The sequence below is a fragment of the Pholcus phalangioides genome, unplaced genomic scaffold, assembly GCF_987345545.1.
Source record: "Pholcus phalangioides strain wild (caught in Gottingen) unplaced genomic scaffold, Ppha-v1.0 ptg000009l_1, whole genome shotgun sequence".
Lineage (NCBI taxonomy): Eukaryota > Metazoa > Arthropoda > Arachnida > Araneae > Pholcidae > Pholcus > Pholcus phalangioides.
Window position 1 is genome coordinate 52,856,049 of NW_028301602.1, and position 16,742 is coordinate 52,872,790.

Sequence of the window (16,742 nt, forward strand, 5' to 3'; positions counted from 1 at the left end):
GTTTGGCGTAATTGGCGCAGCTCTTGCACCCCTGCGCTATAAAAAAATATATATTCTTTTAATCACCTCCCCTCCATTATTAACTACATTGTACACATTCATGAAACAATTTAAAATAGATTTAACATATCTTACCTACTCCTATGAAATCGCATATCCACGAACTTAAATTTTAAACGAAATTATTCCCACCAACGCATGTCTAGCTTCTTGTGTTCTATTTTCACATGGAGTACAAAATAAGGTGCTGATGAGTTGAGTAATGAGGATTGGCTAAATTTTATCAATTAAGGTATACATTCACTGGAACTCAAGTTCAGACAAAGCCACTCACATGGCTCAATTAGAAACATTTATTTTCTAAATGGAATTGATGCAAGTTACTCAGTGATTTCAACTTTACGGTGCCGTCTTAGAAATATATGCTATCCAATTTAGAATATATGTACTATATCCAACAGGAATTAGTGGTGTTGTAATGCAGCAACCATGTTCACACTCTGAAGCATGGGTCAAGAACTAAATTTACCTGGCAATCTACTGCTTTATGACTTTTTCTCCTTATCAGAGATCAACTCCGATCCAACGTATTCCAATTATCACTGAAGAAATGCCATTCACTTTCAAGCGATTACAGTTCCAGATTCGTTCAGCTTTTGCCATGACAATGAACAAAGCACAAGGTCAGTTGTTAGCAGTGGCAGGTATCAACCTACTTGAGCCCTGCTTTTCACACGGACAACTTTTCGTTGCCTGTTCGCATGTTGGAAATCCCAAAAATGTTTACATCTACACACCAGATGGAAAAACCAAAATATTGTGTATCCACAAGCAATTGCCTGAAGTTTTAAATTAAAATAATTAAAAATAAAAGCTATTTTTTCTTACTTTATGCAGACATTTTTTTGATGTTGTCGCCGGGTATCAGCTAGTTAGTAAATATATGTGTGCTTGCAACTGTTAATTAAAAAGTGGATCCTTATAACGTTTTTCATAAAACTGTCATAAAAACGTGAATAGGAAATCACTTTAAACAGGAAATCTTAATGAGAATTACTTATTGTTAGGACCACGAAAATAAATTATACTAAGTGGGAAAAAGTTCTAAATGGGAGAAACATTATAAGCGGGATCAACTGTATATTTGTTTTAAATTTATTACATTTGATCAATTCTCACGGCTTCTCTTTACAAGTTTTTCTTACTAGTAAACAATGAAAGTAAATGAACCTTTGGATAGAACATGTTTTTAGAAATTAATTACTTGGTTCACAGATACCTTCTCCTACCCGGAACATGGTCCACCGCTCAGTCTCAACGAAGAAATATAAGCAGATGATCAAAGACCTGGGGCATGCTGGAAGAAAATTAATAGAGATACCAGTGAATTATGGGGGGGGGGGGGGGGACATAATTTTTTTCAAGATAACCACATCATTTCAGCACTTCCACAGCACCAGTGTGTGGATAGAACTTCTATCAAGATGCACATTACAATAACACCAAAGCAGCTGCTGAAAACCCATTTTGACAATAACAGGATGCATCTTAACCCTTGCAACTTCTGGCTGTGGGGGTACCTCAAAATGTTATAAACAGTGGTCAGATTGCAAACTTTGGTGAATTGCGATTTCCAGCACATTCCCTATATGTTAGAAGTTCCTCAGGAATATTAACCGGGGGGGGGGGGCACGTTTGGTTTAATAAAGCTGAATTGCAAGCACATCCACATTATGACGATGGCATACTCTGATTCTGTTGTTGAACAAGAATTTTTGTGCTTTCAACCTCATAACCCGAACACGCGGTGGACAACATATTTAACATTTCTTAAGTAAGTTGTAGTTATTTGATCAATTACTTCGTTTTTTGTGTTGTTTCCATGAATTATGAAATCGTGAAATGCTATAATTAAGGTATCATTCTGCCATGACTGGCTATCGTTTCATTCTAAGAGCAAATTTCCCACATGTTGGATGATGTCATTAATTTTACATTTTTAAGTATTTTTTCCCCTTTATCAAATAAAACTGAATTTTTTCCGGAATATTCGTGTCAATTTTCAAGTCATTCTGACAATCGTTCATTTTTTACAGTGTTTCGAAATCAGAACCTTAGTTATAATCACCCTGTATATCGTAAATCATTGCTAATTAATCTGCATTATTTATGCTTCATTAAATACATTATATTCACCTAATTTTTATTACTTTTTGCAAAATAGCTTCGTAATTAAGTATACTGAAAGTAACTGGAGAAAAACCTTTACATACTATATGATTAATAACAACATTGAAAGAATTTTCAAACACACAGTAATCCATTGAGTTAAGCAAAAAATAATTAAATTTGAAAAGGTGGTTTTTGTTAAAATATAATAAATATTTATTGATTAATTAGCATGGGAATAGTGTTAATTATATTAATAAACATTTTATTTTAGTTAATTATTAGAAGTTTGAATGATTTTTCAGAAATATCATTGTTTTTAATGTTAATATTATTTCAAACAACAAAACCGGTTTTTTGGTTTTTTTAAAAAAAAAACAACCCTGATCAGAGCCACATTATATGTTTTTTTTTTGAAGAATACATTTATTCACTTATACAAGAGGGATTATATATTATAGACTGATGTAAATATTATATAATGCCCTGTATAATTATTATTGTTATTATTGACGTAAATATCGATTATGTGATATTTTAATCGGAGTTGAAGAGGAGATAAATTGCTTATTATGTAAGCCGAAAAGATTTTAGGGAGAAGATTCTTGGCATTTGTAGGAAATTCTAAAGGTTAAACATTATATAAAAATTCATTTAAGATAAAAATTAATTTAAAATTTTAAATTATATTTTTTAATTTAATGCAGATGCTATTTCTATGTTAAATATTTGATTACATATTTTTACAATAGATGGCAACAAATTCGTTCTGGATGAGAGAAATATTTCAAAACCATCCCCCGTCCAGTTTTTAATATATAATAAATCCTCGACACCAGCAACCGATATATTTTTGAATCTTCAATTTTTTTCAACTCCTGACAGCACGTCGACCGAATATTCCAAATAGCTTTTTCAAACATTGAATAATTTTTAGCTCGTTTGTTAAGGTAGTATTCATTTCTATAGTTCAACGAACATTCATGGAGAAGATCTGCAACAAAACTTGAAGGTTGTGCCCTCGGGCCACTTCACTATCCTATATTTCTGCGGAATTCTAGTGAAACGGTAGGAGACGACAGAGCATAAACAGGTTCACACTTGAGATCAAAATAAACACCCTCCCCCCCTCCCTCGCAGAGAAAGCACGAAAACATACTTAACCGGAAAAAATAGAACCATCTTTATTTCACTAAATCACTTATGCACTTGCCAACTAAACGCTTGTAAAAAGCCCTTATCGTCTGCATACATTGTAACGTAGTTGGCAACTTAAAATTTAATTACCAACTAAATCACTTGCCTCGTGTAAACGGGCCTTTAGGGACAGCTGGTGTCTTAATTGGATTATAAGACCACCTGTGCCCCTAGCAAGATGGTGTCACTACTGTTGCTGCTTCTGTGTGAATGGAAAAGGAAACCCTGAGAGATAATACACCACTACATTTAAATGTGTGATACAATCTTTAGGGGCCATTCAAGTATTACATAAACAGATTTCACTGGTAAACAAAATTTCACTTTTTTCGTGTTTCTTTGACCAAATAGGGTCATTCTTATAGTATTTTCCCCACTGATTCCGAATCTGCTTTCAGGATTTGTGTGTCAGGCATAGTGTTTGAGTAACACGAGCATGTAACGGCCAGCATGTTTGGGTTCCACCTGCCTTGATAATACGATTACACGATGGATATGTTCTGGTGGAATCGCTCACTGTGCTTTGTCAGCCAGTTTGGGTTTGAGACCGTTCTCGTAAGTACGTAAGCGAATACCGTTCCCTGATTACAATTGCGTTGTGTTGCGTTTATAAAGTATAACCCAGGCAAAGTTTACACAAAGTAGTCATACACGAGATGCTGGAAGTTAATTAGTTTATTTACACTGTAGTTAATTGAATTAATGCAAATTGTATTTCCCATGTCATCATCCTTATTAAAAATATTAATACATACTCCATTCAAAAATACTTAGCAAAATCTTCGGTTGGCCCCTAAAACGATTAAGCTCTTGGCCCTGAACATTATATGACCAGTGATTTTCCATTACACCTCAGTTCACCCCCAAAACAATTAATTACAAGTACCTACACTATGTCACATATGGGAGAGAGAATATAATCCATGCATCACTCACCAGGTGAGACCCTTCTCCAGTCTTTAGCCCCTTAGACACTCATCGCAGCCAAGAAACCGATTTCTCTGATTACAACTCCCATCTTCACAAGTCATCTCTTTTTCAGTCTAGTTTCGTTACTGCCTTTCTCTCTAACTCCAACTCTAATTCCCCGTATCCAGATTTTCTCATCCCTTTAAGATTTCATTACGGACTTCCCCCGTCCCTTGGAAAACTCCACCCATTTAATTTGATTTGATATTTTACCCATCATCTCTAAGTTTCTATTAGTTTCTTGAAGGTTTATTCATAAGATTGGCCACTGCCGATCCATCCCTAATTTCTTTGTCCAAGCGACTCTCCCTTCAGGACCCTGAGAGCCCCAACGGCCATGGCCTAACCTTTAACCTACATTGAAGCTTCCCATGACTAACACTCTGCATTCTAGATCCTGTGTTATACTTTAATTGCACCCCCTAAATAAAGGGATTCTACTTCTACTTAAATGGCAGTCATCTATTCCCAATCTTGAAATTTGTCTATTCATTTGTTGGTCCCCTTCATTTTCTACGATTCCCCGCTTTTTCTCCAAGAAAACACTCCTCGGACGATCCTTTTTGCCTAGGGCACCCCTGAAGTACAACCGACCAGATGCTTTGTGACAGTAACTAAAAGATTCCCTAATGAATGGCGATTGCCCCATCTATTTACATCAGTCTGTGATTGTATTTCTTTTAATTGGGACTGTTCCCACCGCTTGGACAAAGCTTCTTCCATCGACAAGACGCCACTTACTTTAAAACCTCAAGAAATATGTCTACCATCCATAGACAACCATTCTTATTTACGTTCCTATTATTCAATTATTTGTTTGCTGTACTATAGTATATCGGTTACTGTCGCCTGCTAGCGGCGCCTGACCTACAGTTCTAAATAGTTAAATCCAAAAATCAAATTAAAATACTCCAAACTATCAATTTAAATATATCTGAAAATAATAATTTTAAATATTCCCTCTATTCTCTATTTCTATTTTAACTAGCACAAGCTAGTTAACAGCTTGTCGATGACATCACCTACGTTTTCTGGGAAAAAAACCCAAATGTGAATGAAGAAAATGTATCTTTAGTGACATATTGCAACCAAGAGCTTTATAGTTCTGAAATAATTCCTCCAAAAGGTCCTTATATTTGTCCGTCTTGTTATTTCCAAGGAAGTTCTGGACTACTTTCTTGAATGACTCCCATGCTGGTGTTTCTTGCTCATTTAGGGTGACATCGAATTCAGCATCGTTCATTATTTCTCAAATTTGAGGGCCAACCAATACGCCTTCCTTGATTTTAACGTCACTGACCCGTAGAAATTTGTTTTGTAGAAAGCTAAAACCATCGCCGTTTCAGTTCATTCCTTTAACAAAATTTTTCATCAATCCCAGTTTAATGTGTAGAGGTGGCAGGCAGACTTTCTGAGGATCCACCAGGGGTTGACCGATGACATTTTTCGTTCCCGGAATGACCTGTCTTTTTGGTGTCCATTGTTTTTTTTTACATAATGGTTTTGTCTATATCTGCTGTCCCACAAGCACAAGAAACAGCAAAATTTGGTATATCCTAGTTGAAGACCGAGTACAAGGGTAATGACTTTCAAATCTCCGCAAAAGTGCCATACATGTCTTTTATACTGAACCATCCGTAATAATGTTTTCATATATCTCCTTCATGTGGGCCCCGTAAGCGATGGGAACAGAGGGGGTTTTCATTACCATTGTGCAAAAGTACTGCTTTCAAGCTGGTTTTAGAGGAATCTATGAATAACCTCCTCTAGAGGATTATACTGATGCCCCCAATGCAACGTACAGAGCATTGACATCATTGCAATAGACAGAGTCCTCTTCCTTCAAAAAAGGTGCTGAAATTGCTTTGGTCGAGGAGCAAAGCTTGGACAGTTCGCTCAGGAATTCCCTAGAAAGGGTGAAAGGAGCTCGTAATTTCCTTGTCCCCATGGCTAGCACATGATCAGAGGTATCTCAAAAGAATCTTGATGTACTATTCCATAATATTTAGTCAGATGAGGCAAGTTTTAATATTCATAATACCCATTATAGGACTAAAAATGTTGATCTTCTAAGTATAGAGTATTAAGGCTGGTTATGCTAACCCACAACAATGAAAAATGCAATGGTGGAAAACTGGTGCCTGATGGACGATTTCTGACGATGGATTCAGAATCAAAAATAGAAAAATACGTAAGAAACTCAATAAAATACGTAAGTACTCAGCGCCCAAGAAACAAAAACCTTGTTTACATTTTATTTATTTACAATAACCCTAGAAGGCATGAAATGCACTTATACTGGAAGGGGGAAAAAAAATAATAGTCACAATGGGAAACACTAGCGCACACAGAGTCAGGTCGAAATCCTCAATAGCAGAAGCAAATCTTGCGTAGGAGACACGTACGAGTACTGATGGAAGACTGTTCCATATTCTCGCCACACGGCATCTATATCCGTGGAAAAAGCAATCCCTTCTAGCCGTTGGTATCCTTATTTGGAAGCGATGCCTACGTAGGTTAACTTGCCTGTCTATGATCTCAAAGAAAGGCTCTCTCGATGGTAGATAAACAATTTGGTGGACTAGTTTGTAGCACATCTTCAGATCTGCAACGATTCTATGCCATTCCAGCGAGTGTAAACCCAGAAATTGAAGTCTCTGGCAGTAAGATAGACCACTCATGCCCGGTATTCGTTTAGTAAACTACCTCTGTGGCTTTTCGAAGAGCTTTATGTCCTTGATTTTGTAAGGGCTCCATACTTGCGCACAGAACTCCAGAGTCGGGGGAACGTGTATACAGAAAGCATATGACAACGTATGTGCATCACACTTATGGTATGCTGTACATAACATATATTAAATTCTATTAGCTTTGCAGACTATGCCATGATAATGATCAGTGAAATCCAGAATGCAGCTCATTGCAATACCTAAATCTATGCATCTATCCTATTGCTGTAACGTTTCATTACCTAGTTGGTAATATTCAGCATCGGTGCATCTACCTAAATGCATTGATCCACTTTTCGATGATGAAATAGGTCATACTGACAACTCCACTGGAAAAGTTGTTGGCATGCAATTCTTAGGCACCTAGTGTTTTCCCCTCCCCCGTCAGCAAAATTTTGTCAACAGCTTAGAATATTTCATATCTTCAAAAAAGGATGGTTGATGACGTAAGCAACCTTTAAACCCCCCCCCCCCCAATCAAAAATCAGCAAATCCAAAACCCCCTTGATGCTGATGTAATACTTGAATGACCCCTTATTCATGAATTTACTGAAGATAGAGCATCAGAATGAAAAAAGCAAAGGTTAGAAAATGTGGGAAGAATGAGAAATTTTGGCTTTTGTATGTAACTTTAAATAACTAACATACTTCATATGAAAAAAATATATACATTCAGGCCACTTTTATGAGACTTTTTGAAAAAATACCCCACTCATACCATTTAAAGATATACCATCAGAATGTTCCCCAAGAATATAAAATGTGGTAAAAATGAAAAATTTTGGCTACTAATGAACCAACATTTTTCAAGGAAAAAATTATATTTACGCCACTTTTAATTTTTTTTAAAAACCACTTGGTTAAAAAACCAAGGTTCAAACCAAACAACCCTGATGCAACAAGACAAACAGCATTTCACGTAACACCCATGTGGGCTGACATGCACACTTCATTGATAGTAAATTACCCATGGCAATAGATGGAGTTGGGCTAGGTTTGAGAGAAACAGGGTTGGCAGGTTTGACTGACGCATGTCAGTTTTTGACAGTTTAAACCGTCACGTCAAAAACCTCAAATACTGCTTTTCAACATATAAATTCCCATTGAAAATACGCACATTGATTGCATGTAATGCTTAAAGTGACTATGCTGCAATACATAATGTGTGATTTTAAAATAATCTTCCCCCCCCCCCTACATAATTATTTTGGACAATTATATACATGTACATATACTTGTAAAATATAGAATTTGAGTAGAGCATAGCATAAAACTACGGAAGGATATGTAATGTATTCAAGATAGTTTCAACCTTCTAAAATTTCTTCAACTGTTTATTTATATATGAATATATATATATTTGCATATCAACATCTGCTCTTTTTTTTTTACAACAGATACATGTTTAAAAAGTTCTTTCATGCTTGCTATATATAATGTTGATTTCTGTTATTATATTATCTAGACAATCCCAAATATTTAAAACATTATTATTGTATATAACATTAGAATATATATATCCAGCAATCAAAATACTAAATTATCCTAAAATAATTTTTCCCCTGAAAAATTAATTAGTTCATTATTAGTCAAAATTTTTCATTGTTACCACAGTTTCTATTCTTGGGTTACATTTGGTGGTATATTTTTAAATGACAAGTGTTTTTTTTCCTATTCAAAAAGACCTTATAAAAGTAGCCTGAATATACATATTTTTTTATATAAAGTATCTTAGTTACTTAAGTTACATTACAATATCGAAATTGCTGATTCTTACATTTTCTAACCTTGGGCTATGCATTCTGACGTTCTATTTTTAGAAAATTCATGAATGGGGATTGCATCACAGATCTAAATGTAGTGGTATATTATATATCTCACAGGGTTTTCTTTTTCTTTTACCAAGAAGCAGCAACAGTAGTGACTGCATTATCATGCTAGGGGGCAGATGGTCTTATAATCCAATAAACACACCAGCTGCCCTTAGAGGACAAAGACCAGTGTACTAGAGAAAAGTCCAACTTTGCTATTTATTGTTTGAATTGTAAAGTAGTGAGGATTAATATGGAAACCAATTTCAGAAATTTCATTTGGTATTTTTTTTATGTTTAGTGAAACCAATTTCTAAGAAATCATAAATATTTAGTCTATTATTAGTTTAAAATATAATGAATCGTGGTGGAAGGCCACAGCATATAGCCTGACAAAATTTTGATAAAGTAGAGAAAAATGGAAAGATATATGCAAAATGCATTAATTGTGGAGTTATGCGATGTAATCGTGTGGACAGGATGAAGAGCCATATAGCTCGGTGTATTGGAAGGGGCAATGATGTTGAACAAATACCTGATGTACAAAAAGCAACTACATCAACATCTACAGAGTCCACTGCTTCACAGCCTATTATTTTGTTGGAATCAACAGAACCTGAAATTTTCACTCAAAAAAAGAAGCAAAAAATTGATGACTTCATTGTGAAATCAAATTCTGCTACAACTAAAAAAAATTGATTTATTAGTGGCAAAGTTTTTTTATGCCAATAATATCCCATTCAGTGTTGTTGAACATTCAAGTTTCAAAGATCTAGTTTCTGCTTTGCGACCTGGTTATAATACCCCAAGTATAAAAGCTTTGGCTCAGTCATTGCTTGATGAAGTTACAAGAGAGGTTGAGAAAACTGCAAAAGACAATTTCAGTGGAAAAGCTGTAACTTTAATTGAAGATGGATGGAGCAATATTCATAACGATCCAGTCATAGCTACATGTATGCATTCTGAAGGTAAATCCTATTTTCTTGAAGCTGTTGAGTGTGGTGCTATTATGAAAAATGCAGAGTACCACAAGCAAATAATTGAAAATTCCATACGTTTGGCCAACGATAAATATTCTTGTGAAGTAAAGGCAGTTGTAACTGATAACGCGAAAGTAATGGAGAAAGCCAGGCAACTTTTGCTTAATGAGATTGACCAAAATTTAATAGAATATGGGTGCTCTTCTCATTGGCTCAACTTACTCGGACAAGATCTAACACCTGAAGCTGTGCTCAAACAGGTGGTTAAAATACAAAAATACATTAGAAACCATCATTTGCCTTCGGGATGGCTTAATGAACATATGGGGTCAATAAAACCCCAATTACCAGGTGATACTCGATGGAAGAGTACACTTACTTGTCTTGAAACATTTTTACACAATAGGCCATTTTTTCAGAAAATAGTAGAAGATCACAAAAATGACATTGACAAAGGAATTGTTATTTTAATCAACAATTATAATTTATACAAACAGTGTAAAGATCTTTCATTCCAACTCAAGCCAAAAAGTGTTGCAATGGATATTCGTCAAACAGATACAGCTACAATAGCCGACTCATGCCGTGTTTGGCTAAGCCTTCTCAAAGAAAGTGCTCTTCAGCCTCACATTGAAAAGATACAAAACAGAATGAACCAGATTCTGAGACCATTTCATTATTTGGCATATAATTTGCATCCGAAATATAAAAGGTGAAGGACTTACTGATGTGCAAAGTGATTTGGCTCGCACATGGGCAACAGAGAAAATTAACGGTTGTCTGCCATTGCTAATTTCATATGAAACGGAAGAAACTCCTTTTCCACCTTCTTATTTCAGTGCAGCAGGAAGAATGACAAATCCTGTGATTTGGTGGAAAGGACTTTCTAAATGTAATGCTTTTTCAGCTGAGCCTGCATCTGAACTCATAAAACTAGCAATGCTTTTGCTGTCCAGTCCCGCCAGCCCAGCCTCCATTGAAGGAGTATTTTCTAACTTTGGATTTGTCCATTCAAAACTTAGAAATCGTTTAGGTGTAGAAAAATGCGCAAAATTAGTTACATGTTATCGGATGCTACGTGGTAAAAATGAACCATACTATTAATTATATATCTATTCTAGACATTTTGTACCTCAAATTCAAAATCGCAAATTATAATTAATATTTTGTTTCAATTTTAATAAATTAGTGTTTGGAAATGAAACATTGTAATATTAAAGTGCCTCATCATTAAGTTATATACCTATTCTATTCGAAACATCCCAAAGCATTCATTTAGGTTTTTGACGGTTTAAACCTGTTTTCGACAGTTTAAACCAGTTTTTGACACTTGTCACGTCAGTTTTTGACGTCAAAAACCCAACCCTGGAGAGAAAGGAAAAAAAAGAAAGCCTTTCTCTTTACACACGGAATGGCAAATTAAGTACATATTTTTTTTATTATCTTAAGTTTTATTGGATTTTTTGAGGGGCTAATTTGGAGATATGAGTCGTCAAATTAACTACCCTAAGTTGCACATAAATGATGAATTATAACTTAACGCCCATTATTTATTTTCGGTCAAAAAAAAAAAAAGAGCGATCTCTACTTTAAATAAGAACCACTATTGGTGTGAAATAACCTTTTGAAGACGATGATACCCGATCTCTACTCGGCGACGACATCATCCGTATGAGAAATCGGGATGATCCTCAGATGTTTCAAACTTCACAATACCCAGTAATCTGCTATTGTAATTGCACTCTCCCAAGTTTCAAATTCTAAAAAAATATGCAAAAATCTGCTCTACTTCTTCTTCTTCTTCAATTATACAGGGCTTTATGCCTTCGGGCCATCCCATTTGAGAAAAGAATTCCAAAAAGCATAGAACATGTCATAAAAAATATACTAACAGAAAAGCTACCATAAACACAGAAAATGTAGGAATTCCAACATTTTCAATTCTTCTCTCTTCTTGAGAAGGATATGAAAAAAAATCACAAACCAGACGAACAAACGCAGATGGAGATGTTATATGAGATGAGGAAGAAGTCTTCAGGCTTAGGGGACGATGTTAAGCCGCTTTAAAATGATATGACATGGAGTCCCTGGATGAGTGTGTGTGGTAACAAAACTGAACCAAGACAGAAAAAGAAACAAAAACCAAACGAGAGAGATAGGAAAAAAAAGAAAAACTCGCGATAAACGTTGACTGTGGGTAACAAACTTCTCAAAGCTACAGATAATACTCTCAGGCTTGCCTGAACAGAATTTGGACCAACAACTAACTGGTGGGGAAAGAGAACTAAAAGTCGAGAAACGAACTTGGGAGAACCTGATGCAAGAAAACAAAAAGTGAGAGGATGTTCAGGTACATTGCATTGTAGACAAAGAGGGTTAGCCACTTTCCTAATACGATGGAGGTAATCATTCAAGGGAGCTCTATTGCAAATGAATTTGTAAAACAACCATTCCAACCTTCTACTCGAAAAAAGAGAAGTTCTGGCAGCAGTTATAGAAAGAGCTAAACTCAGGAATAGATAAGAAAAGAGCATTACCGATATTTTCCTTGAAATATCGGAAGTAAAGAGAACGAATGTCTTCCACATAAAGGCTAGAGGGTAGTAGATCAATAGTGGAAGAAGCTACAGTTCGAACATGACTGTCAATTGCCTCATTAATGGCGATACCCGAATGAGCTGGAACCCAAATTAGTGATATGTGTTAACCAATGAGGTTAACAGCATATCACTAATTTGGGTAAACTAGTATGAACAAGTTGAGCATACAAGAGATGAGTCACCGTACACGAATGAATAGAAAAATTGTCAAGAGCCATAATATGACTGATTTGGAATCCATAAATATCATAGGCGTAAACTTATCAAAAATGTTGGGGGGGGGGGCTCAGGCTCAAACAATAGAACCTCGTTTATACGGCGCGTCGTATAATTGCGAAAACCGTACAACTGGAACTTTTCCGAAAATTCCCCCCCCCCCTTTTCCCCAGACGTTCCCCAAAAACAAATTTGTAAAAACTCTGTCGTTTTGATTCAAAATTATGTGCTTGAGAAGAAATATTTATACTATCATAACATTATACTGTTGCTATAGTGTCTCAAGCACTCTTAAGGTATTCATTTCAAGATTTAACAGGAAAAAAAAAAGTGTTATTTAAACCTTATGTAAAACGTCCTATACTTGTTTGTTTTGCTTTTGGGCTTTTGGTTTCTATATCGAAGCAAAAAGTAGATGATGTATTGAGTTCCTTTGTTGAAAGATTTTTCTTTTAAAGAAAGAACTGGTAGTGAGCATGTTTGCTATCAGCAGGGCCAGAACTAGAGGGAGGCAACTGCCTCGGGAGGAAAAATTTAGGGGGGCGGCAGTATTAGGTAGGAACAGAGAACACCGTTATAAAATTATCGAATGTGGGGGCGGCAAAACCATGTTTGCCCCAGTCGGCAAAAATCCTAATTACGGCCCTGGCTATCAGCATACCATAGCCCGTTCAATAATTATTTTAGTACCTGTCAAAAGCCATTGAACCGGTCAATCATCTTGAATTTTATGGCTTTTTCAGTAAAAAAAAATGCTGAGTCGATCCCGCTTATAACATTCCCGTTTAGCTTGGAACGTTTTTCCGCTTAGTACGATTTACTTTCGTGTTCCATCTATCACTATACTCATCGAAATTTCCTATTTGCAGCATTTTTCCGCTTACAACGTTTCTTCATTTGAAAAACGGAATGCGCTGTATTTCAGTGACGCGTTTTTGCCAATTTAAAAATTATGTGATTCGATTGATAGGAAGGGTGTTGTTTTCCAAAGACTTTTGAGAGTTTGAATAGGCTGACCATATTTCTTCGAGAGAAATACGGGACATCGGGATTCCAAATACGGGAAAATACGGGACATCGCCAATAATCGACGCCAAAACCAAACAAAGTTGCCAAACATTGTTGAGATTACGGAAAATCACAATGGCGGGAAATGATGCATTACCACAAGTAGCAGTGGATTAAAATGTATTCCACGAAAAAAAAAACGTTCACCATGGCAAATGTGGGAGATTAATATTCTCATATATAGTAGTAATTATCATAAAATAATTTCTGAGTTGAAAAATAATGTCAATCTTTGACTTCAATAGAGAATAAAAATTCAAGTAGGCTTCGTGTAAAATACGGGAAAAACCGGGACACTTTTGCCAAAAAGTCGGGACGGCCAAAAAAACAGAAAATACCGGGACTGTCCCGGGAAATACGGGACGTATGGTCACCCTAAGTTTGAACCGAAGTGAAAACATCGATTAATTGAAGTGTATAAAGGCAGGGCCCTGAGTAAAACAGGAATTATGAAGCTCTTGCGACAAGAGTCAAAGATGTTAATTGGTCAGTGAATGTATGTTGTTTGAATTTCGGGGGCTCAAAGTTATAAAGGCCCCATTTGCCCAGGGGCGTCTGAAGTGTTTTCGATCAGTGGGTGCTCACACAGGCGTACGCCGGGGGGGGGGGCAACCCTCCTTTCTTGAAGGATATCAAAAATTGAAAACGTTTTGTAAAATAAATATTAAAAAAACACAAATATATTTTTTTATAAATTCTATATACCATGGGTGGCTCGAGGCGAAATTCTCACCCATGCGAGACATTTGTTACGCGCCACTGTGGCGTATAAGCCGCATCAATGAAGCAATCCCGAAAATTTGCAACTGTGTCCTAGCTAGATAAAATGCATAAAAAATTAGTTTCTCCGAGAGTCATTAATGCACCACTATAGTTCGAGTGTTTTTACAGACGCGAAACACATTCTCTCTTTCTCTAAACTTTTCTGCAATAATATTTCTCTTTACTCCTGATTTAGTACTTTTCCCTATAGCAGTGCCCTGTGCCGATGGCACAGCCCAAAAGCCATCCCTGTTTATACGCTGTTGCGATATATATCTCTAATAATCTATTTACTCTTCGGCTCCTGTACTTAATATAAATTAATTTTTTATTTCCCTTGATAAAAAAGATACTTTATAGTAATAATTTTTAATAATTCATTATTACTAATCTTAAATAAGCTATGGTTTTTCTTTATAATTATTTTTGCTACGAGCCTAATCTATGAAAATATTTTATTACGCAAATCTTTGAATTTATACAAAATGTTTTCAATTGTATGTTAATTGTATGTAATTATGATAGGGTAAGGTAATTAAGGTTGATGAATATTTTCGGAATAGTAGTACAATAATTAAAACCTGACTGTGAAGAGGTAACTAAAAAAATAGGGTCTTTAAGCTTAAGCAGACTGTCGAGCCATTGAGAGCAAATTAAATTTCAAATAATTTCTGGAGTACCAACTAAATTCATTGTGGCGCTAATCATAAACAATTGAATTAGTATTTAGTCAATGCCAGAGCACTGGTTATAAATTTTTTCTACAATGCTATGAAGGGAGGGGACAACAATTCAAATGAATTTTTTTTTTCAGTATACGATAGGCAGTAGCGCTTCAAATGAGGTGTTACTCATGCAGACTTACGGAGCCACAGAGGAGACACCAAATCAGGGTTAAGGAAAAAATGATTAGATAAAAGTTTGACGTTTTTTCCTAAGCGTGCAACGAAAAAGAGGTTTTTCACGCAGTCAGATGCACCAACTTCAGGACCGCAACTAGTTCTTGGGCACCGAATACATCATTAATTTATCATCATAAAAATTTTATACCTCAGTAAAATATTTCATTTCGTACTTTGAACAGGGCCGTAACTAGAGGGGGCAACAGCCCCGGGCGGCAGTTTTAGGAGGGAATAAAGAACACCATTACAAAATTATCGAATTTTAAAATTGGTGGTGTGGCAAAATAATGTTTGCCCCGGGTGGCAAATATCCTAGCTACGGCCCTGCTTTGAATAATGATAAAAAAAATTGCATAAATTGAAATACATATAAGGAAATCGTCGGAAAAAAAGAATTTCACATGCGATATGGTTTTTTTGCATTTTGCATAACCTTTTCTAGTCAATCTTCATTAGATTCAGCGTACGTACCGCTTATTTTTCAAATAATAGGATTAATAACGAAAATGGGAATACACAAACTCACCTCCATCTTCACTGTGTACACCAATGGTTCTCAAAGTGGGCGTCGCGACTACTAGGGGCACCGCGGTGAGCCGTCGATATTGATGTGTGCCGGTTCTGTGCTTTGAAGCGATTCTTTGTTATAGACTATTGTGGGGAGCTGCGAAAGGGGCAATAGCCACGGGTGACAAAAGCTTGAGAGTCACTGGATTACACTAAAATTTGCAACGCACCCATGTTCATCTAAGAACGGAGGCTATATTGGCAATCATTATGGGTAGTACTGTACTTTTACTCGCTATCTAAGTAACGTAAGTAACGTAAAAAAAAGAAGAGACGACAATTGTGCAATGCTGTTGCTGTAGGAACAACCATGCTGATAACACTTAATCACAATAAAGAAGGGGCGCGGTAGCCCAGGTCGGTAAGATACTCGCCTAAAGTGCCAAAGGATGTTTAGAGGTATCGCGAGTTCGATACCCGGTTCGTCCTTGTCAGCAAACTTTCCTGACACAGGGGTACAACAAAAATGGCGACATGACCGCAGCAAAAATTGCTACCGCAGGGAGTCCCCCATCGAGGGGTTAGCGCACCAACCTCTCAACGAGTATAAAAAACAAGCCTGCCGTTCGGAATCGGCAATAAATTGTAGGTCCCGGTCTAATTAGCCCTCGTGTGCAGAAAATGACCGTGGTGCGACAAAAATGATCAAATGATCAAACAATAAAGAATTTACGATTGGCAAAATCGGACAACAAGAATCTTCTCACATGCTTCTACAGCTGGTTGTCGGCAAACCTCACTGATCGTTTAATAGCATTTTTAGCATTGGATT

At 36.2% G+C, this 16,742-nt stretch overlaps 1 protein-coding gene across 1 annotated transcript in view; it reads right to left on the reverse strand.

Moving 5' to 3' along the window:
• Positions 1-11,788, reverse strand: part of LOC149083289 (tumor protein D53-like) — a 106,139-nt gene extending 94,351 nt beyond the window's left edge. Inside the window, exon 1 of the mRNA XM_089236533.1 lies at positions 11,477-11,788. Within this exon, the coding sequence (XP_089092659.1) occupies positions 11,477-11,522 (46 nt within the window). The 5' untranslated portion in view covers positions 11,523-11,788. The remainder of the gene's footprint in view (positions 1-11,476) is intronic.
• Positions 11,789-16,742: the final 4,954 nt, after the last annotated feature.